Source organism: Ursus americanus, chromosome 2 (assembly GCF_024610735.1).
Source record: "Ursus americanus isolate L20-20 chromosome 2, mUrsAme1.1.p, whole genome shotgun sequence".
NCBI lineage: Eukaryota > Metazoa > Chordata > Mammalia > Carnivora > Ursidae > Ursus > Ursus americanus.
In genome coordinates this window covers 53,913,846-53,938,652 of record NC_142128.1, presented here as the reverse complement: position 1 = coordinate 53,938,652, position 24,807 = coordinate 53,913,846, and the positions used below count along the sequence as shown (strand labels likewise).

At 37.4% G+C, this 24,807-nt stretch overlaps 1 protein-coding gene across 2 annotated transcripts in view; it reads left to right on the top strand.

Annotated features, from left to right (window-relative positions):
• The window catches only part of SPATA17 (spermatogenesis associated 17), a 205,286-nt gene that overhangs the window by 166,128 nt on the left and 14,351 nt on the right, over positions 1-24,807 (top strand). The window contains exons 10-11 of one of the 2 annotated variants that reach the window (XM_087856311.1): positions 3,640-3,722; positions 4,293-4,846. In XM_087856311.1, coding sequence (XP_087712437.1) covers positions 3,640-3,720 — 81 coding nt within the window. In that variant the 3' untranslated portion in view covers positions 3,721-3,722; positions 4,293-4,846. Of the gene's footprint in view, positions 1-3,639; positions 3,723-4,292; positions 4,847-24,807 lie in introns of those variants that run through there. The other variant, XM_045809617.2, reaches the window with a different exon arrangement.

Below are 24,807 nucleotides of genomic sequence, written 5' to 3'. Positions count from 1 at the left end.
TCCCTCTGCTGGAAGCAAGAGTAAGGTTCACAGTGAGATCCTGGTACACCTCCTAGTAGGAGAACTCAGGACAGCATGGGAGCCCCCCTACAATGGAGCCCCTCAGAGTTCTTAACTCTCAACTGGCCCACACTGAGCCACCAGCAACCTGTTAATTATAGTTGAAGGTATTCCTATAATATTGTCTTCAGTGCTTCCGTGCTCTTCCCTTCCTGAGCTTCTGCTCCCAGTAGGTAGTAATCTGCAGTATCTACATGTCTCTCCCATTTTCAGGGCAGAAGTTTGCCCTGTGACCTCAGTTCTCTGAGGGATCTAAGAAGAGTTGATTTGAAATCTGTTCAGCTTCTGCCTGTTGTGATGCTGGGAGTGATGACTTCCAAACTCTTTACATATTGGGCCAGAAACCGGAGTCCAGATGAGTAAACAATTCCAGGTAGATAAATACCTCAACCAAGCTGAAAACACTAGTAAGTGGTGGTCCAGGGATTCCCACCTGGTTCTGGGTAGGCTAGAGCTTGGCATGGGGCCCAGCACATGTTTGACAAATGATTCAGTGGCCCCAAGGCCAGGCCAGAGCCCTTTCCACTATATCACACCACCATTGTCAAAAGACAGTGATTAGATGCAGGTCTAGGGTATCAGAGAATAAAGAAAATGATCAAATGAAAACTTCCCTCAATAAAAAAGTAAAAGAATGGAACATTCTTAAGGGTATTAGTGAAGGAAATAAAAAATTATTTACATAATAAGGGAAAGAATTACTATAAAGGAAGCCTAATCAGCACTAGAATACTTTGGTCAAATGTGGACAACTAACTGAGATGTAAGAGGTAAAGAAACTTCAGACTACCCCATTTCCATTTATATCAGTTTGGTAAACTGCTTCTAGACAGGTTTGCAGAATATGAAAGTGGTTTACAAGACAGATGCAAAGACGACTTGGAAAGGATGGAAGGTGAGGCCTTTGGAGGAAAAGCACTCTGTGTCTAGAGAAGAAGAAGCTGGGGGTCCGTTGAGTAGGCCTCCGGGCATGTGCAGAGCAGGCCCACCTCTGCCATTTATAGAGCAGAAGGTCAGAGCAATGGAAGCCACATATCATATGACTGATTGGAAAGTTACAAATCAAGTTAACTGTTAAATAAATATGTTCTGTCATTCTACCTAATAAAAATACCTTTATAACATCCAGAACTACGCATAAAAGTAAGACCGGAAGTTGGCAAAATATCAAAGACAGCAAACTTTACTAATTGTTCCCATGACTGGGTTATCTGTTGGTGGGTCTATAATGTTTGGGTGAGTAGTAAAATAAAGACACACATAAATTATGCATAGTATGTATTCCATATAATTTATTTTCTTGCATTTACTTCAGCAGAATCATTAATTATATTTTTATTTTTTTAAGTTTTTATTTAATTATATTTTTAGAATCAAGATTTTGATTTACTTATTATGGCATTATCGATAATGGAATAAACCAGATTTTAAAAGAAAATATAAATCTGTTTAAAGCATATATAGTTTGAATACATTTTTAGCAAGTGTAAATTAAAGTAAATGTAAAAAACAAAAATTTAAACTTATTTACATGTTTTAAAAATAAGTTATTTTTAATTTCAGAATTATCTATTATGTCAAAATGAGGAATAAATATAATTAATAAATATCAAAAGTTTAAACTAAGATCATTTAGATAAAATTAACCTTTTCATTTACTTGTTTGAAAATTAAATTGTCATGTGTATTTATAAAACTGAAACTATTCACAGTTCTAGGTTCCTGAGTTCATCAAGTGCCTCCGTAAAAAATCACTACCATGCTTCACACATATGCCTTAAGTTTCATACATTCAAATTTAAGAATAATTTGAATTATTTACTCTTGCAAAATATCCCTGCTATGTCAAGGGCAACTCTTGTAAATATCAATTCTTGAGTGCCTCTAGAATCCCAATTTGTACTAAAAAGAAAGCAAGAATATAGATGCTTGGCACCACAGAAAAACTGTATGACGTTCTATTACATTTATGCTGTCCAAGAGGGAGGATTTTATTCAAATTAATTAGTTTTTTATGGAAGCATCTTTGTCACTTAAATTCTTTGCATACTTGAAAGCAGTGTCTATTACAGCATAACTGTCCTTCATATCACTTGGGCTTAGTCACTTTTATTTCACTGACACAGAGCAACAGACGTGGAGCTTCTCCCTGGGGCTTGAATCACGTTAGTCAGAAAAGCAGACATCTAGGGTGAGCTCTGCTGTGCCAGACTAGAGAGCCGGGTCCCTAGTGGCAGAGACACATGCATGTTCTTCAATACATTGATGCTTCGTGTGTTTGTAATGTACGAACCTCTCTAAAAGAGGTGGGCTCAGGGTGAAGGTCCTTCTTGCCAAGGTTTTCTTAAAGGGAAAAAAAACAAAAATGATCCCAAATCATCTCCATTAAGGATAGGTCTCCCACAGGAAGAGAAACATACACTTTTATCTAGTCTGACCATTTATTTACAATATTCACAATTGATTCAGTACTTTAATTTATTTGCCTTTTTAACATGCATGAAGAGTATTCATTTCTATCCTCCATCAAATGCTGCTTCTCTGGTTACTGAGTAAAAGAATGATTTTGCCCTCTAAACTCCTGGAGCATTCCTCTGAATCAATGCTGCGGTACTTAGCACAGTCTATCACCTTTCCCATTTCATTCATTCAGTCAACAAATATTTCTTTTTTACACAACAAAGTACCTACTCCTATGAAGCTTATATTCTCATGTGGGACACAAGATAGATAAATATGTAATATCAAGGAGTGGTAATTAAGAAAATAGAGGCCAGTTGAGGTGATAGAAAGTTTCAGGAGTGCTATTTTGTATATATAGGTAGTCTGGGAGGGCCTCTTTGAACAGATGTGATCGAAGGACGGAATGAGCCATGGAAATTACTGAAGATAAGACTGTCTAGGTGGAGGCATCTGTAAGTATAAAGACTGAGAGGAGACGTGTCCAGTACGCAGAAGTGTTGCTAAAGAAGACTAAATGAGGGGAAATGTAGAGGAAAATAAGCCACGTTAGAAAAGGACCCAAAAGCACAGCTCTGCGGGGGCCTTATAGGTCAAGATAAAAGATACAGATTTGTGAGTTCTTGTGATACAGACAAGTAAGTGTGTCTGGCCTTTGCATTACTCAGAGGTTGTTTAATAGTGCCACCCATAGCTGTGGCAAGCTCTGTGTCTAAGGAAGCTTCGGTACTTCTGGCTTTCAACTGATAAAAATTAACTACCAGGGGTGCCTGGGTGGCGCAGTCGTTAGGCGTCTGCCTTCGGCTCAGGGCGTGATCCCTGCGTTCCGGGATCGAGTCCCACATTGGGCTCCTCCACTGGGAGCCTGCTTCTTCCTCTCCCACTCCCCCTGCCTGTGTTCCCTCTCTCGCTGGCTGTCTCTCTGTCACATAAATAAATAAAAAATCTTAAAAAAAAATTAACTACCAATTTCGTCTTATTTGAGGATATGATGGGAAATTTGAAGTGCAGTTAAATATTTATCTAGAAATTTAATACGACATAAATTATAATAAAATAATAATAACAATACAAAGTCAGTAAGATCTCTGTGGTAATCTTTGATCTTTTTCTTTCCAGGATTTCCAAACTGTATTACCATCATTTGATCTCTTCTCAAAGTATGGAAAATTATATTCAAAAGCTGGACAAATTATATAAAGGTATGCATTTTTGCTAAGAAGTACTTCAAAAAGTGTATTAAAAACATTTTAAAAAATCAAATGAGATTGACTTTAACTCTCAAGCATTTTTAAAACCATGATATAATATATATAATAAAACTCCATTTTTCATTCTCATTTAATGGTTTCTCACATTCAAAAATCATGGATTTTATTTTTCAAAGCTCTTCTCCAAAACAAACTCAAGATATATTAAGAAATAGAATTGACAAAAATCTGAGGTAGTCTTTTTCAGTTAATTAATATAATAAAAATAGTTTTACACAATGCGGTGAAAAAATATTGATAGTGTCCAAAAGCTAAAATAGTTTAAAATGTTATTTTCGGTATGTGTGTTATTTGAAGTATGAGTTGTCTTTAGGGGATTCCAAATAAGAGTGTCTAGGATCTCTGATTGTCAAAGTTAACAGTATAGAGAAAAACAGAGATAACCGCATAAACTTCAGGATCACAAAATGAGCTCTCAGTGAAAACCATTGAATTGTTGAGTTTTAGAATAGGAAGCGTTTATAACCAAAGTAAGACTAATAGGTATTCTGGCACTTTCAGCCCAGTGTAAAGGAAGTATCGGATGAAGACAGCACAGGTCACTATGGTTGAAGGAAAAGAGGCGGGAATGCGAAATCATGCTGGGTGACATCCCCGGTATCCTCCCGCACCAAGAAGTAAGGGGAAGACATTGGTCCATTGGAAAGAGCACAGAGTAGATTCAAGCAACTTATGTTCATTCTGTAGATTTAGCGTTAGCGTCACTTCTCCCCCACGTACAGTGTTTTGGATGCTTCAACTCAAAAATCAGTATGTTAAATGTAGATAGTAATATCTACCGCTTAACTACTCCAAAAGAATGTAGAAAGGAAAATGTGAAATATTCTGAGCTAATAGAAAACCATAGTGCCAAGCGGAATTGCGGTTTCAAAGGTTTGTAAAGTACCATTACACATGGCAACATTTATCTAGTATTTGTGATTCACAATATGCAGTAGTGGAAATAAAATTTTTCATATTTGTGTATGACTTCGGATGTTAGTTCAAATATACAGCCTGGAAGAAATCAGAGAGGGAGACAAACCATAAGAAACTCTAGTCTCCAGGGAAACAAACTGAGGGTTACAGAAGGGAGGGGGGTGGGGGGATGGGGAACCGGGCGATGGGCATTAAGGAGGGCACCTGTTGTGATGAGCACTGGGTGTTATGTGCAACTAATGACTCGTTGAACACTACATCAAAAACTAATGATGTACTGTATGTTGGCTAACTGAACATAATAAAAAAAAAGATACAGCCTATTTATAATGGTGAAAGGTTGAAAACAATGTGAATACTCAGTATATGGTAAATTAAATAAATAAGATGTAAATGCAATGCTATGAAGACATTAAAAATGTTAACATAGATCTTTACCTATTAATTTGAAAAAAATGCCTATATTTCTAAGAAAAGAAGGCTGGAATCAAAAGAACCTCTGTAGTATGACTCCTTTAAAAAAGTGTTTGTGTGTGTGTGTGTGTGTGTGTGTACACGTACATATATAATGTGTATGTATATAAAAACACACTTGCACGCACTTATTTGTATATTACATGTATGTGTATACGTGCTTATAAGGCAAAATGTTAACAATAGTGACCTCTAGATAGTGAGATTATGATTGCCTTTTTGGGTGATACTTCTTTGTAGTCTCATTTTATAAAATTTTTATCTAATCAGACAAAAGCAAAGTGTTAAAACAAAATACTCCAATAGGGACTACTTGCTCTTCTCTACCAATTACAAAAACATCTTGACTTTATTCTATTCAGTCATAATAATTTAGAGACAATTATCTTTTTTTTCTGAAGACAAAATAATTACTTGCTAAATTATTTATAAAGAAGACAAGGATGAGTAACAAATGTTTCACATTACTTTTAATTAAAAAGAGTGCACGATGCACAGATATGTGACAGAAATATGTGATAGAAATTTAAAAAAATGTTTGCTAACGCTTCTCTTGGATTTTTAACTATTTTGTAAATTGAAAATATTATCGAAATGTCATCTCCTCTTCTTGGAAAGGAAATTAATGTCTAGTGTTTAATTTTGGTAAGTGAAGGGTAGCAGCCTTAGCTGAGGCTCTCCTATTAAGATTTAATTTCACCAAATACAACAAAGTGCTTCTATTCTTTGTAAAGAAGGCCAAGACGGGGACACTTAGACCAAAGTGTTGAATAAAGATGCCATAGTAATTTTTAGAGCTATCTATTTGATTGCTTCAGCTTCAAGGTAGTTCGTCACTTCACTATAATTCACCCTACATTGCCTCTTACACCCATACTACGTTTTCCCATCAGTCCGATTAGAATAGTGATGCCTTTACCAGATTAATCTTTCTTTCCTTAGCCTGTCTGCATTTAGGATAAACAGACCTACCCTGGGTACCCATTTTGATTAACGCACTAAGATTTCAGCCACTGAAATGGCTGAGAGTGAATTAGATTTTAAACACACACATATTTTAATATCGTTCTCTGACTAGAATATGACTCCTTTTAATTTCTTTAATTTTCTTTTGTAACTGGTGATTTTTGTAACCTTTGATAGTTTCCTGAAGGCAGCTTGGTTGAAATCAGATTATACTATATTGCGTCAAGGGTATGAATTGCTTTGCTGTCGTTTTAGCTACATTCATCTTCCCAGGCAGAAGAGTCTCTTTAAGGATTTGAGTGAAGAAAACTTAGCAAAATGAGGTGAAATCATTGGTTAATCTGGCATCAGTGTGAGTTTTCTTGCATTATGTGCTCCTTAAGTTTTCGCATTTTCTTTGTGATTGGCCTTGGTCTAGGCTATCTTTCTGCTAAAATGTGGTTAAATTTTGAGGCCAGATGAGTTAAGTTTTAATTAAATTATGCATGAAAACCAATGTACCCCCCCAACTTTTCATAGGAATTTGGCATATAAATGACTCAAATAGCTGAGAAAAAAATTAAAATGAAAAATAAGTTTGGTTAGCACCTGAGTTAGGGAACAGGTGAAATTCTGTTGTCTTTTTCTAGAAGAAATAAGGTCTTAGCAACTGTGTAAGGAAAAGAAGGTGTGTGAGAAGGTAATAATCAGGCATATAAGCTATATATATGCCTGTTGGGGGTTGATTTTTTAATTCAACAAGAGATATGATTAAACCTTGTCACTCAGTTTGACACTATGTGAATTTATAACCCTTTCCAATTTAGTCATAATGAATTGGCAAAAAACCCAAAATGAAACAAAACCCAACATTTCTTTAGTATCCTTTTCTTGGCCCCGTGGTCCTTTGAATAAAGATGATTATAGCAACCCACTTGCCTATAGGAAGACATTCTTCTGTGTTTCTCAATGACTGAGGCAGGTGAGCTGAGCATTCTATGTGTCTAATGGCACATACGATCAGCATTGGTTACCAGTATCTGCAGCAGTGTAGACAGAGCTTACAGAATAGGATAATTCCAGCAGACAAAAGTCAAATCACAGCATAGCCTCCCAGACTTAACTGAGCTAACTCAAAGGGAGGAAGATTTAAATAGAGAATTTGAGAACTCATGTTACTAGGTTCTTTTTCTTCTTTCATTGTACTCTTCTGTTTTTAGAAAATAAAAGACAAAATGTAAAAATGAGGTTAAGGTGTGAAGTGAGTGTGGAATAGAAGACTCCCACTGCCTGAAATCCTGGATTGTACTTCTATGGCTGCTGAGTAACCTTGACACAAATCCCTTAACCTCTGACGTGTTTCTCTCTCTCTGTCTTTCTCCTGCCCTCTCTTTCTCTCATTTGTCCAAAGGAGAAATTGGAAACATCTTTGGTTCATTCTAACATTCTACAGTTCTAAAAGTAAAATAAAAACGTATCCTACAGAAAATACACTTAAGCCATACTTCTTAAAGTGATTCAATAAACTATAATATTTACATCCAGCTGCTCATAAAATAATTATAGTGTGAATCTATGTACACACAGTATGTGGATAGTGGGTCTTTTCCCTCTGAGAATGTCTGTCACAACCACTGCCCCTGGTGACCAAAAGTACCATAAATGGCTCCACCGAAGTGGCCGCAATCTGACCCCAACGCCCTAGTCACAACTGATGAGACCAGTTTGGGTACCCAAGTTAAGGGCAGCCAACATGTAAGTATGAGTGACGGATGGTTTGAAATACGAATGGTATGAAGTGGTTTGGTGTGAGAGGTCTAGCCTAAGGAAAATAGGGACCATCAGACCAATTAGAATCCCCTCAGGACATTGAACTTGCAACATATAGACATAGACCAGTGGGTGTGGGACCAAAAACATAGGCTCCCTCAAATAGAGAAGACATTTGCAGGTCTCTGCTGCAAAGAGAGCAAAAAGGTCATCTAGACCTAAAGTTGTACTAGTACCTTGTATTCACTTAATAAGTGGTTTCTGAATGAAAAGCAAGTATCCGACTGGTTAAATTGTGAAATTTTAGAGTACACCTTCTAACCCTTTGAGTCTTTCATGGCATTCAGCAGTCTATTATGTATTTTGTAGGTGTTGGGTGAATATTTATTGATTCTGTCTTCACCACAAACTTAGAAGACAATTGGTTGGTATTAGAAAGATTCTGAACATTGCCCACTTCAAAGCTACACGACCAGTCTTCTGATCAGTCCTTAACCTTACCCTTGTCTGTATGATAGTCTAAGCTGGAATTTTAAAAGTGTTTAATGTAATGAAGCATTATGTAAGGAATTATGATTTGTGAAAATTTATAGGAAATAGATTCACTTTTAAAACAGTTAACATTAGTTTAGAACCGAATTTGCTGGGGCATCTGGGTGGCTCAGTCAGTCAAGCCTCTGCCTTCGACTCAGGTCATGAACCCAGGGTCCTGGGATGGAGTCCTAGTGGGCCCTGCTCAGTGGGGGGCCTGCTTCTCCCTCTCCCTCTGCTGCTCCCCACCTTGTGCTCTCTCTCTCTCTCTAGCTCTGCCCTCTCTCTCAAATAAATAAAATCTTTAAAAACAAATAAATAGAGCCAAATTTGGTTAATATGGTGGGAGTTATAAGAAGTATGGGTTTGTAGAAAATTCAAATAAGTAATAAAAGCAAATGCTTTCCTTAATAAGACATTTATTGCAAGAAGGAATTTGCTGACATTGGCGGTGGGGAATAGAAATAGAATAGGAAAATATGTTATCAGGTATTATACAAAAAAATGGAAGATGGTAAAGAATTACTCTATGTTGTAAAGTACAAGAAGTTGAGTAGAAGTATCTAGATTCAGAACAGAGCAGATTTCTTTGAAACAGTATGCACTGAGCCTATTCCAGATAACAGAATGGATAATTCAACTATCCAAATTCATTTACTCTGGAAACAACGAATGAAAATAAAAATCAAAACGACATTACGGGCGGGGGAGTATATAACCTGGCCTCTTGTTGTAATGGTTCCTAACTCCATTAAGCCTCTTTCTCTCTTCCTTGATTATTATTCTCTTTTTTAAATAGGATATATTACTTTATAGTAAAGATTCCTGTTCTTTTATAATAATCTTAGGAGACTTGAATCTTATTCTAATGCTGCTGCCAATGCTCACAATGTTTTAGAACTCATTCTTTTAAAATAACTTTCAGCATTGGTTTATGAGTAACCTCCGTACTCCAAAGTTACGTGTCCTTGGAAATTCAGAAACAGAAGTCATTGTGAGGGGATCTGACTTCTCTCTCTTTCCTCTTCCCCTTCCCATTCCTCTTCATCCTCCTCTCCTTCTCCCTTTTCTTCCTCTTTTTCCTGTTCTTCTTCAAAGTTATATCAGTACACCCAAGAAAAATAATTCTAGCTCTTGATATATTCTTGGAAACTGCTAAGTGTTTCATTGTTCAGAATGCCGGTTTATTCTGTATTGCTGAGATCCAAGCTCTTGAATGCCTAAGGTGCTCTATAGCCAATCTTTGTAATGTTGTTCTTCACCACTGCCATCTCCCCAAACACACGCACATGAGCTCCTGATAACTACAGAGGTGTCCATATGAGTCAAGAAATGCCTTTATATCGAGTAAAGAGAAGACTGAGATATGGAATCTTACTAGAGAGTATAATTGAGGAAAGCAATCTGTTTCATCTGGAAAACTACTTAGCTACATCAACTTATATAAAATCTCCTTCTACATTCCCAGTATGAGCCACTCAAGAAAGTTAGAACTAATGTCTGACCAAAACTAAGTGATAATTTGATTACCCATCTTATTTACCAAACTCAATGCTGAATGAATATTGACTCCCATTAAAAACGTGAAGAACACTGTGAATGTTTAAAGGAGCATACCTTGAGAACATTCAGAGTTGGATCTCCAGTTCTTCTGAAATCAAAATACTCATCAACTTTCTTATAGTTAATCAGATAATGTCTTTCTCCCCCCCAACCCACCCATCTCTAATTTCTTTGAGGGCACATAACTGTCTCTCATGATAAATGCCCTCTACCCAACATCTAGCAGAGCACCTGGCACAAAGTAAAATATCTGTTGGATAAATGTTGTTAAGGAAGTTCCAGAAATCTTTCAAGGAATAGAAGCTGTAAAATAGCAGAGAGCTTCCTAAAATAATGCCTGTAACGACACTGTTGCCCATTTGAACGCATACTTTGTGGAATGTTACTTCTAACTAGTCTCATTTATAGTTCTGTTGTATATGATTTTGGATACACATTTTGGTATACACTAAGTTGGTTGATCCTGAGGTCAAGTTGTGATTGCTGCTCAGGTAAAGTGTTCCTTCTGGGAAATAATCTTTCATATCTGTAAATGAGTAATTATCCTTATTTATCCTTATTTATATAGTATTGTGGTTGTAAAGTCAAGTTTGCATTCTTTTCTTTTTTAGCTTTTTTTTTTTAAAGATTTTATGTATTCACTTGAGAGAGAGACATAGCACAAGCAGGGGGAGAGGATGAGGGAGAAGCAGACTCCCCACTGAGCTGGGAGCCTGATGTGGTGCTCCAGGCTCAATCCCAGGACTTGGAGATCATGACCTGAGCCGAAGGCAGACGCTTAACCATCTGAGCCACCTAGGTGCCCCAAGATTGCATTCTTATCTTAGGGAAATCCTGAATTTTTCTTAACGATTGTATCCCCTTTTTATTCTGCTCCCCCACATTTATGACCTACCTCTCACATCCACACAGTTGTCCATTTCTGTGCTAATTTTACCTTCAGTCACATTTTTTTCCTCCAGCTCAAATTTTAACTTTGTCCTAATGTTCTCTTCCATTTTACTTTTTTCCCATTGTAAAATGGCTCAAAACCTTTTAGGAACAAAGAGGGATATTAATAAAATCACAAAATTATATGTGGAACTTGTCTACAATCAGCAGAATTGCTGAACTAGTAGAGCTCCAGCTCACTTGATCCAAGTTCCAGATTATAAAAAACGATTACAGAGGGGCACCTGGCTCAGTCATAAGAGCACGTGACTCTTAACATCCCAGTGGTGAGTTCGAGCCCCATGTTGGGTATAGAGAATACTTAAATAATATATTTTTAAAATTACATAAAGCATTAGAAAAAATGAGTGAGTGAGTGAGTGAACGTAGTTTGGGTTGGTCTGTATGCATTAAATTCTAGTTAGCATCTGTCTTTAAGCTTATCTAAAACCACAACGCATCACATCTTTTGTGTTACATCTTTAATGATAAACTTCCTAACTCTTCTACAGTAAATGAACTCTTCTTTCATTTACCACTGCCAGTGGAAGATTCTAAATGAGAGAAATGGTATGAATTTGGACTGAAAATGTAACTGATTGTTTGTTGTGTCCTACAAAAAGCACACAATGCCAAAACATTTATCTGTTCTCCCACTTTATAATTCAAAACATTTTCCTGTAGACTAGAATGAAATCCCAGCGTGGTCTGTGGCTTATGCATGGCTTACTCCTTTTGGGGCTCAGTGTCCCCAGCAGCCTCCCTCACAGGGCATAGTAGGGTGTTGCTAAGTACTCTTCCATGTCTAAACACTTCAACTCATTGATGAGGAGGAAATCACCTTGCTGCTGGTGCTGGCAGATAAAGTCACTTATCAGTACATTGAGTTTATAGTTCTCAGACTCATATTTATGTTTGCGAAACGTAGCTCCTTAGCACGCTATGGCATTAAGCAGTCCTTGCCACAAAGTGAGGTGTCTGTACATTAAGGAATCCTGATGTTAAGAAATGATGAAACCATGCATACTGGTTGGAATAAATCACTGAAGCAAATAGCAGGGAAACATGCAGTGTGTGTTTAATGTTGAGAAATTAATTTGCTACCTTACAGGGAGATTGTAAGACCCTACAAACTAAGTAAAGCCCAGGCTCCTATAATGAAATCTAACAATGGTTATTTGCTAGGCTTGCATTGTTCCATAGTTAACCTGTTTTCCAGCTCGGAAGTAGTCTGTGCTACTTAATATATTTTAAGGCATTTAAATTTAATTCCAAACTACAACTACCTAACAAAAATTAACTTTCATACATCTCAATGTGAAAGTAATCCAATGGAATGAAAGACAGGTTAAAAAAAAAACAGTTCTTAAAAAATGTAGTCCTTCACTCATACTTAATATTATAAACTTAATAACATCATTGACTGGGGGAAGGGAACACATAAAAGATTATTTTGTGATTTTTGGAGCCTAAATAGTTTACTCATTCTTTTGAAACCTGGGTTCTCTGCTCAACAAGGATTCAGTATAGAACCTTTTATTTTTGAGCATTACTTAATTATAAGTCATGTGAATACAGAAATTGTTCAGTTGACATGATGAATCTGAGGCGGAACTAAAAATGAAAAATGGTTATTTAGTAAAAGATATATTTTTTAATTTGCTACATGCCTAAAATGTGAAAAAAATGGGTTAAAGTGGGATGGGAATAGTTAACAATTTCTTGGAGGATGCAAGAGTTAAGACATGTAGTTGTAAGAACTTTGGGTGATTATGATATGTCAGTGTAGGTTCATCAGTTGTAACAAATGTGCCACACTCATGGGGGATGCTGATAATAGGGGAGGCTATGCCTGTGTGAGGGCAAGGGGTTTAGGGGAAATTTAGGTACCTTCCTCTCAATTTTGCTATGAACCTAAAACAACTCTTTAAAACAAGGGCTTTTATCTTTTAAAAAATGGCAGTGCCAAAATGTCAAGTAACTATAACTCTCATACAGTAAATTAGTAGGAATATAAGTTTATAGAATATCTGTATTAAACTGTTTGCATATAGCCATTAGAACTTTACATATGCAGGGGCGCCTGGGTGGCGCAGTCATTAAGCGTCTGCCTTCGGTTCAGGGCGTGATCCCTGCATTATGGGATCGAGCCCCACATCAGGCTCCTCCGCTGGGAGCCTGCTTCTTCCTCTCCCACTCCCCCTGCCTGTGTGCCCTCTCTCACTGGCTGTCTCTCTCTGTCAAATAAATAAATAAAATCTTAAAAAAAAAAAAAGAACTTTACATATGCATATTCCGTGACCTAGCCCTTCCTCTTCTAGATATATATCTAAGAGAAATGTGTACATATGTTCACCAACAAAAACGTACAAAATATTCATCGTCCTCTTTTTCATAGCCCTAAAGCACAAACAGCCCAAATTCCCATCTCCTGATGAATGGATAAACAAAATGTGGTATATCCATACAATGGAATATTATTGGCAATGAAATGGCATAATGGAACTGATATATGCCACAACATGGATAAACCTCAAAAAATTATGCTTAGTTGAAGCCAGTCACAAAAGACCACATATTGTGTAATTCTGTTCATATGAAAGGTCCAGAATGGGCAAACATATAGAGACAGAAAGTAGATTAGTGGTTGTCTAGTGGTGGGAACGGGGATAGAGAACAACAGCTGTCTGTGAGTTTGTTTTTCGAGTGATAGAATGTTCTAAAGTTAGATTATGGTGATGGTTGAACAGCTCTGTAAATATACCTAAACCATTAAGTTGTACATTTTAAATGGTTGAATTTTATGGTATGTTAATTATAGCCCAGTGAAACTGTTCTAAAAAATACATTGAGATACTTGTACATACTCATTATAATAGGTAAAATTTTAAAAGAATGGCGACAAGATATGGCACTCCTGTAACTCTCATCCAGTAAGTTGGTAGAAACATAAATTGTTCCAATATGTTGGAAAAACTTTTTGGTTATAGACACAAAAACTTAACATGTATATATCTTGTGACCCAGTTATTCCTCTCCTGTGTATATGTCTAAGAGATGTGTGTGTATGCTCATTAAAAGAAAGATACAAGAATGTTAATGGAAGCACCATCTGTAGCAGCCACTAAAAATTGGAAACAAATGGCCACCAATAGTAGAAATGATAATAAATTGTGGTATAATCAGTTTATGGTATGTAGAATACAGCAATGAAAATTAGCTCTGTCTCCTTCTCCTCTCAATAACATAGAAGAGCCTCATAAATATATTGTTGAGTAAAAGCCATCAGACGCACAACATACATTCAGATATATTAGTGCATTCATTTAAAGTGGAAAAGATAGATATAATCTCTGGGAGGGATGAGGCCATAGTGATCGAAGGGAACTCAAGTCAGTTCAGGTGCTGGTAATGTTCTAATTCTTGTTTTAGGTTATAGATACACTTGTTTTATTTGTGAGAATTCAATGAGCTGTATTTTTTTATGAGTTGTGCACCTTCCTGTATATATGTTTTACTTCCTTTATAGTTAGTCCTGTAAGGCGTAAGGGGACGGAGGGCAAACAAAAACAAAAACCCTGGAGGGCACCCATTCTCTCTGACGATTGACAGCCACTCCTCCCGTCCACCTGGTTTTGCTTAAGAGAAGGCAGGCCTAGTGACTTTAAACTATGTACTTTTAAGAGAAGCTGGAAATATTTATGTAAAATTCTCCATTGTTAGGTGTTAGCAAAGATTTCAATTAACAAAAATATTGTGAAAACCATGGAAAGTACAACCAGGGCTGGATTTTGCCCGTGGTTGGTAGTTTTGGCAATGGAAGTGGCTAATTCATGTGGTTCTGTCACTTCCTACGTGCATGGTCCTGGCAACATTTCTTAACCTCCTTAAGCCTCAATCTGCTCATCTCTAAGAATTAGAATAATAATACTTTCCTCTCAGGGTTACTAAGAGGATTGACTGCATGTTAACAACACTGAAGACTGTGCCTCTGATTCAGCAGGCTCTCCACAAATGATGATTGTTATTATTTTTATTGCCAGAGTACTCTCGGGATAACTGAAGAGAAAAAGGGGTGACAGCTTGAAACAAAGACATACAGCCACAGCTTTCCACACCTATATTTTCTTGTCATCCCTATCTTCCTCCTCTCTCTCTAACTGCCTTCCTATCTTTAAATCTCCTCTTGCTATCGCCCTACTAAAGGCCATCATCACCACCGCCCCCTGTTTAGAATGAAAATGGGAGTAAGGCAGCTGGAAGATCAATTTCTGTTTCCCCACATTGAGTCTTCAAACTCGTGTTTTTCCGTAGAAATACTGTGATATGTGGTAATTTATTTCTAAAATTTTATGCCTATTCTAGAAAAAGTAGGGTATGATTTGGATAGGTTTTTCTGGACTGCCCTGGACACTTAACCATGATAAATAATATAACATTATTTTCAGAGATATATGCGTTCACAATTTCAATCTACCCAAAAAAGAAAATTTGGTACATACCTATTTCTTTTTTTTTTTTAAGATTTTATTTATTTATTTGACAGAGGGGGAAAAAGGGAGAGGACAGAGAGAGTGGGCACAAGCAGGGGGGAGCAACAGGAGAGGGAGAAGTAGGCTCCCAGCAGAACACGGAGCCTGATGTGGGGCTCAATCCCAGCACCCTGGGATCATGACCTGACCCAAAGGCAAACGTTTACCTTACTGAGCCACCCAGGCACCCCTGGTACATACCTGTTTCTTGACATGAAATTTCTTATACCACAACATTAAGACTCTTAAATTTCATACATACACAAAATGGTAAGGGTAATTTCATAATGAAAAAACCCATAGATAATTAAATTTTTATTTTAGCTTCTATAAGTCAAATTTTACAAACACGAATAACAAATAAGAACATTTTATATTCCAAAATCCCTGACCCTATATTTTTTATAACATTCTGTTGCAGAAATAGGGAAAATAAAACACAAACCTTGGCAGAGAGATATAAACCTTAAGGGTAAATCAGAAAGTGAATAACAACCACCCATATAATCCAGGATTTGCTCTACTAAATTTTGACCCTCTACAGTTGATTTTAGGCATTCAGAAAGCATTTGGATATACTTTTCCATCTGGCCCTTTTACCCGATATTTACTTTGAAAATCAGTAAATTCAGTAATTAAACACTATTTGCATGGTGTGGTTCATAATTATTCTGATTAATATTTCCAAAGCCATGTGAGGTTAGGATTTATCATAACCCATATTCAGATGAAAAAATTAAGACAGGATAAGTAACTAAACTGATGCCATAAAGAGCAAAACTGGGATTGGACTCAGGTCTAGTATGACTCTTCAACTCAGGTGGTTAGTTGTTGCATTAGAATGATGCCCTGGTGATGGTTGTTAACAGGCCTGCAAAGGCCATGTCTTTCTCTCCTTGGCACAAAACAGTGTTCTGGAAACCAAGAGTATATCAATTTACTCCTTCCTTTCAGTGAATATTTCCATTCTTTGGCTCAGATCAGGGTGGTGATGGTGAGTTCTTCTGCTGTAAAAGGTCCAGCAAAGTCAGCCCATTTCCTTGTGCTATTGTTATGAAGGAAGAAAACAATTTTTTTTATTATAGTGAATTATTTCATTCTTGTAAGGCAGAGCAAAAGAAAGATAGCAAGAAAGGGAACATGAAATCTCATTTGGGGATAAAGAAAACAATTATTTCAAATAGTTTATAAGTGTGTATAAGTAAATGTGTGTGGAATAAAATTTAGAATGTAATTAAAACACTTGAAATACCTCAGCAAAAATGACACACAGAGATTCTGTGTTCCCACATCTTTACTACCCTCCTCTCTCAAGCCACTGGTTTATGATACCAAAAATATCCCCCCTTTCAAGAAAAATAAGTGGAAATAAAGAGAACAACCCAGCATCAAGAAGAGAAAAAAGTGAGAATAACATATTGGGAACAGAAACTGCAGTCTAACTAGTGCTTCCCCACCTTCATTACCATCCTTCCAAATAAATCTCCCTGCTCCTCTTGAGCTGGCAAATAAAAAAATCAACCCACAAGATATATGTGTGTGCTTTTCCTGATGAGCGCCACCATCCATCTGCAGTACGTCCCACATGCCAGCTTGAAGATGGGCTAGAGGGAGAATTAAAGACTTCAGAAAGTCCACAGCATAATCAAGAAGGCTTTTTTCTTCTGACTACACAGCTTTCATCTCTGTCTTGTGTCATTTTCTCCCCATCTCCTTCACTGTGTGCAAAGATGCTGATTGCTGATGGGACAATAACGAAGCCTATACCAAACCTTCCCGGGCAACCAGTTGGTTTCCGATATATGGCACAAATGCCTTTGATAAGTTGCATTCTGGCAAGGACTGTGAGTTCAGGTATATCCACATTCACACATTAGAATCCTGAATGCTGAGGTTTTAAAAGACGATGTCCAATTTCAAATGCATTTTTAAAATTTCAAACACAAAACAGCTTTTCAAGTACTATGGCAAGGTACAGAGACTGCTTCAGATTGCGATGAAATTCAGTGGAAGTACTAAATATTTGATCTGAGATAGTTGGACATTTTCCTTTGTTTTTATCTCAATACAAGTAGCCCTGCTCTGAAAGGTAATGTTTCTCGTTATTTGAGGTTTGATGGCATATGGTAAGATCCCTAAGAAGTCATTTATTCTAATTCCCCACACTTGCTAGGATCCTTTCTATAATATCTATACCCCTGCTTGAGCACTTCTCAGTCTTGGGTATGACTCTCCCTCTCAAGAGTATAGGTTCCATTTTGGACTTTTCTAATTATTTGCAAGTTCTTTGTCACGTGAAGTTTGTGATTTCACTTACTGATACTATTTGGTATGTTAGAAAAAGTTGATTCTTCATATAACTGCCTTCAAGCACTTGAGAAAAATACCATGGCTCACCTGAGATTTCTTTTCTCTGTGTTAAACACACTTAGGTTCCAGAACTTTGTCCTCTAGTTGTTTCTACTACTACCTCTCCATGGCAGACAGTGCTAATCACAATCCTAATTTCTACTGACCTAACCCCAGGATTCTTTTCCACATAGCTCTTCAGGCAGCCACTATTCCATTTGAATTGGAATGCAAGTTGAAACCTATTTACTGTCCTTGGTATTTTGGTTTCAATACAATGAAGTTCAGTGAAGATGGAAATGGGAAATGGATTAAAGCTCTTTAATAATTTGAACATGCTGTAGTTTGGGTATTGGTCCAAGGTTGATGTCAGTGCTTCCTCTACTTTAAATTGAATTAGGGAATTATATAGGATGTCAACTGTGCCCTTGATAGTACAGCTTCCATTAAAAGAACTGTTTCTGAGCAGATCATTAGGGTCAAAATACCCATATTTGGCAAGATTCTCAGTACTAACTTATTAAAAGACCAAGACAATAAAAGTGAATGACTGAGTGATATCCGTAAACATTATGTCAGAACTTTGGTTTGGCTTAGTTTAAGAAAGGATTAATTAGCTTTTATCCATTGTTATTCAAGTTCATAGATTTCAAAGCTGTGTCAAACACCTAGAAGCTAGAATATCCTTGTTTGATAGCATTGTGTACCTTAAGTTCCTGGCAGGTTTCGTTTAGAAGCGCTTCTTTATAAAATACTTAGAGGAGATTTTTAAAAGAAAATATTGCTTAGAAACTTAATCTCCTTTTACACTCCTCATCTTCTTCTGCCAAGAGAACTGGAGAATGTTCTATCTTTGTTGCATGAGATCATGCATAGCTACTGCCAAACTTCAGAGAGGCCACCTAGAGTACATATTTCTCCATCTGTCAGCACCAGGAAACCATCAAAATTTGTGGATGAATAATCATTAATACAATTTTGTGGCTCTTTCTGGAGGTGCAAATTTTTGTGAAGAAGTTAGGCATACAAATATAGTGACTGTCTGAGATTAAGTATTATACTCATTAGGTTTGATTACTTTTTTAACAGTCAAATTGCCTTCAAACAGTAACGGAACACTTAATACCCCACTTGACCTATATATCCTATATAAGCTGGTGGCACAGACTAGACGTACATCAAATATCTCTGCTTGGAGTTCAGTGTAATAATAGTTTGTTTACTTAGAATGATGGCCCAAATGACTTTGCTTAAAAAGAATGGAAAAGCTATTACATAAATGAATCCTTTGGTGAAAATATCTTGAAAATGGACTCCAGGGAGAAGGTTGGATGGATAAAAGAAGGCCTTGGTGGTGAAGTGGATAAGAGCCCCTGATGAAGAGTCCTGTTGACTTAGAGAATGTTGACACTGTGTAAATCTTAGAAAAGGGCCTGGTTTAGGAGGGAAGATGATTCAGTCTGAGATATATTTACTTTGAAGCGACTGTATGATATTTAAGTGAAAATGAAATTGTGAGGTTGTGGTTCTGGTGAGAAGTCAGAACCAAAAATATAAATTGAGGCATCAATCAGAATATAGGTTGTTTCTGAATCAGTGACAGGGGATTAATTCAGTAGAGTGGTTAAAAGTGAACATAAAGCCTGGAGAAGCATAGGAGAAAAGAATGAAAAGAAAAAAAAAAAACGAAGTGGGGTAAAAGTAGAAATCTTTGTGACTGTCACAGACACTTGTGGAAAAGAGAGTTGAGAAAGGCCATGGTCCTAAGCTTCTAATGCTGTCTAGAAAGATCATGTCAAATGGTTAGAGAGAAAATGTACAGTTGAACTGGTTTTCCTTATTCCTCCTTCAGTTGCTTCTTGTTTTATCCAAAAACCAAACCATTCTCACTAATTTTTGTAATGTGCTGCTCTTCCTGGTCACAATTCAACAAGGTCACCATCACTAGGACATGAACGTAGAAGTACTTTTGTTGAATAAATGTGATGGATTGCATCATCTCTATCTCTTGATGGCATCTTTCAGCTACTTAGCTAAGACTAAAGATGGAGTTCTGGGTGTGGGATGAAGTCTGTTCCTGCGTAACACTAACTTGACTATATAAAAGTAGAATTTAGGATTTAGGGATCACTGATAAAATACCATGGTCAGCTGAGCTAACTAGCCTAGACATTTGATTCAAGTTACATTATATGTTGCCTTCTTGATTCAACACTAATAGATAAACAGGTTACTTCATTTGAAGAAATATATGTTTAGGCAGAAAGAATATAGTTCCTTTTAACAATCGGTTGCTACCGAAGAGGAAGGAAAAAAGACAGATATGTGGACATGATTTCTTCCAAGTGAGTAGATGAATAACATAAACCTTGTGCTCATTGGTTTTCATGTTGATCCATCTTGTGAAAATTGTGTTCATCAATGAAACAAAGACCCAATAAATTCTTTACTTTTCTCCATCTTGGCTCTTCAGTCTTGCAATTGACTTCCTGCTCATCATGCAGAAATCAACTAAAATCTCAGAAACAGATGGTGTTCCCTCTACCACCAACTTATCCTTCTGTAGTTCGGCAGTTGGCAAGGCCAGATGGATTAACATCCTGGAATTAAACTTTTCACCAAATTCTATTAAGTAAGCAGACGTTTTATTAATATGGACTTCTGGACATGGAACAATACCCAGAGATGATTGATTAGAAAATCTAATTAAAGGCAACAATGTGGAAGAACTGAACCAGTGAGTTCATTCTGAAAATAAGCAACATATTTATATCTCTTACTCTTTGAATAATAAAACTGAACCTATAATATATTTTACAGTGGCTGGCCAAATAACCATTGCTTGCCCATGACTTGCATTTATCCTCAGACATCTAAAACTGACTACAGATAAAGCCAACAAAAATAATATGTTACATATTAGGTCTCAGGAGCATTTTTTTATTTGGGGGAGAAAGTTGGGGTACCATTCAAATTCCTTATTTCCCTTAAGTTCATTGATAGTCTACCATCCAAATTCATTTTAAAAAACCAAAACAAACAACTAATGATGTGCTTAGTGTTACTAGTGAGGTGCTCCCTACAAGAATTAGAAAGGAAATACATTGTCCCTATACATAAAACTGTAAAAGCAACACGAAGCAGAACAGAAATATACAAAGCTACAGGCTGGCTCCATCTTGAACATTCAAGTCACACCTTAAATACTATTTTATCAGAGAGACCTTCCCTGACCATGTAACATAACATCACCACCCCTCCAACTACTATTACTTCAGCCTTGCTTTGTTTTCTTCATAATCCTTGTTACTACCTAATGTGCATTTGTTCACTTGAATATCTACCTCTCCTCTCACTCCTCCCTTCCCCCACCAGAATGTGTGCTTTCTAAAAACTGGGATTTGTCTGTATTGTCACTAATTGAATCTCAGCACCTCAAACAATATCTGACACATAGGAGGCACTCATAAATATTTGTGGAATAAATAAATGAATGAGTGAATGAATATAGAGGAGGTGGATGATCCTTAGTCCAGAAAGTCTGCTCTATAATAAGGTTTAAGGTATTTATCTGAAGGAAGGTCAGTCATAAAATAGGTTAGTTAGAATATGGAGGCACAGAGGCAAAAGCTTGTGGTGCCCATCCAGGAAATACCAGGAGTAGAGGACACTTGGTCAACACCTCACTAACACTCTTGCTATGAAAGATAGGAAACAGGAGGCTTTGCTTTTGCCCTTCGATCTCTCCCCTCCTTGCAATTCTCCCTTCCCGCTTCCCTCATTCCCTTCCTTACAGGAAACATAAAGATACACTAGGCACTAGAGCCTAATTTCCTGGGTTCACTCTTGACTCTGCCACTTATAAGGTGATGTTGGGCAAGTTAATCTCTCTCTACTTCACTCTCCACAAATACAAAATAAGAATGATAATAGTCTCTATGCGTGTTTTGAATACTGAATGAAGAAATACGTGTAAATCAATCAGAATAGTGTCCAGATGCTCGAGCACATATTAAGTACCCAGTACATGTTAACGATTCTTGTTACTTTATCTTCTGTTGATTTCTACTTCTGACGTATCGTTGGAACTCAAATATTTTATTTACTTTAACTGAACTTACTGTTTCCAAATATCACCTTTTGCTTTAATGAATTTTCAGTTTTCTTCCCCTTCTGTAAATGTATTCTGTACTTATTTTTCGTCTTTTCTGTTCCAGGATGTGCCCTCTGGTTCTATTATTCCAGCATTTTATTAACAATCCTAATCTACTACATCTAGGCCCTTATTTATTTTTAATTCAGTCGTATCTTTCCACCAGTTCTTTTTTGAACTTCAGTTCATACAGGGGCAACTCTCAATCATTAACTTTGTCTAATTCTTTTCTTAGATGTGTTGGGTGGGCATAATTTTAAGATTATCCCCCAGATTTACTGCTCCCTGGTATCTACACCTTGCATAATTCCCAGGAGTGTGAATGGGGTGGTTTTGGTAATGTTATATGGTACAATAGGGAGATTCTCCTGGTTGGCCTGACCTAATCCCATGAACCTTTTAGAACAGAGCTTTCTCTGGCTGAGAAAGAGCTAAACCAGATTTGAAGCATGAGAAGAATTTGATGCAGTATCGCTGGCTTGAAGATGGAAGGAATCATGTGATGAGGAATGTGGGTGGCCTCTAGGAACTGAGAGAGGCCCAAGATGAGAGCCAGCAAGAAAAGTAGGGCCCCAGCCCTATGGCAAGGAACAAAGTCCTGCCAACAATAAGAATGAGCTTGGAAGCAGATTCTTCTCCCAGAGATTCCAGAAGAAAAAGCCCAGCCAACACCTGATTTCAGCCTTGTGACTCCCTGAGCGAACCCAGGCATACTGTACCAGACTTGCACCTATAGAACCTCAAGCTAGTACGTAGGTGTTGTTTGCAGCCCCTACATTTGTGGTAATTTGTTACACACCAATGGGAAGCTAATATCATGTGTTTCCCTCCAGGTGTGCTGCCTGAGTCTGTATTGATTATTAACAGATGCAGCCAAATCATGGTTATATACCAGAAATACCATCAGCCTAAGCTGACATTGATCCAGATTATTGAGAGAGAGGAAGTAAGCTATTAAACTGGACTCTCCAACAGTAAAGAAATTGACTTCAAATTCATTCTCAAACCTTTACATGGCAATATACCTAAATTTCAACCTATTTCTGGGATTTTAAACATTTAAATATGTAATACTCTGTAATTTCTTAAATAGCATGATTATAGCATTAGCCATGTGAAAAGAATACTTTATTTAGAGTAGTAAATTATGGAATATGTCCAAAAGCTGACATTGTTTCTCCTCTAGATCACTAAAAAGGGCTTTAGAAGTTAAAAGAACATCTGATCGAATGAAATATCTATTCACATAGCAGTTTGTAAATTAACAATGTATAAACCCATTTAAGATTTCAAATTAACCTGAGGTCTAGAAGAGATCATCTGTTTCTCCCTTGGGTTGTAACTACATTTGAGCCTGTTTTATAAGTCTCTACGGTATGAGGTCTTGTAAACCCATGAATAGGATGCATTTGGGGATGTGACTGTATTATTTCTGCCATTCCTGCTTCTTCATATTTTATTAATGATGTCAAGGAAATTTGAAGATTTTTCAAATGTCTTAACCTCTCTGTCATGGTTAGCCTTGGAGAGGTTGAATTTAGACACCTTTATTTTACTCTGTATTTGCTTAGAAAAGCCTAGGACAGCATCCCCACGGAGCCAGAAGATGACAAAGGACATGGAAAGTTCTTTTAGACTTTGTCTAGTGAGATGAGCATGATTAAAAGAAGGGAGGAGGAAATGAGATCACTTTCCCAGAGCTCTGTCTGCTCTCTGATATAATGCTTTCCAAAGAGGCTTAAACAGTGAAGTCATTCTGGCTTCGGTGTTCTGTTCATGAAAGCTATGGATCTGAGGGAGTTTTCAGAATAGAGCTCTGTAGTAATATGTCAATAACCGGACCTATAATTGAGAGTAGCATTTTTAATAGTAGGTTTGGAAAGGGAAAATAAATTACAGATTACATAGCTGCTTTAGTTTTACAGGGGGAAAAAAAGCAATTATGCAAGCCCTAATCCCACTAATAGAAATTACTTTGTAATGACTCACAGAAACCAGAATATACCAGCCAGGGCCCAATCAAGATACAAAACCATGCGGTAATTTGAACAAGATAAGTATAATATAAAGAATTGGTAGTTCTAACATAAGGTTGGTGTGCCAAGGGATTAGCCAATAAGAAATTTAGAGAACCTGAAAGAATAGCAGGGGTGCCTAGGTGGCTCAGTTGAGTGTCCACCCAACTCTTGATTTTAGCTCAGGTCATGATCTCTGGGTTGTGGGATCGTGCCCTGCTTGTCCCTCTCCCTCTGCTCCTCCTCTCTCTTTCAAATAAATAAATAAAATAAATAAAATCTTCTTAACAAAAAATAGGAGTAGCAGAAAGAAGGAGCAGCCACCAGCCCTGGTGCTGATACAGAGCATCTGGTGTGCTAGGACTGGCAGAGGGCATGGCTCTGGCTCGCTGAGTGGGAGAGAGATCACTCTGGTGCTGTACTAGCAGAACTTGCTAGAAATTTACCCTTTCTGGTCCTGGGAAAAGCTCTTCATGGAAGGTGTCTCTCTGGAGCCACTCAACTACATAATTGCTCAGGGGGTTCTCCCCAGGGGAAGCAGCTAGCTGAGAGTGCTACACCTGGCTGCCATGCACTGCAAAAGTCATGCACTGAAGAAGCTGCCTATCCTGCAGGAACCAGATGCAGGAGGAGCAGGCCACACTTTTGGAGCCTGGCACTGAAAAAATCACATTGTGCTGTGGCAGCCTGGCACTGGAAGGTCAGGAGCCTAGTGCTGAAGAAGCCAAGCCATGCTGGAGAAGCAGCACAACAGGCTGCAGAAGCCTGCCCATTGAACGTTCTAGAACCAGGAGGGAAGGCCCTTCAGCCTGATGTCTCCCTAGTGCCCTCTACTG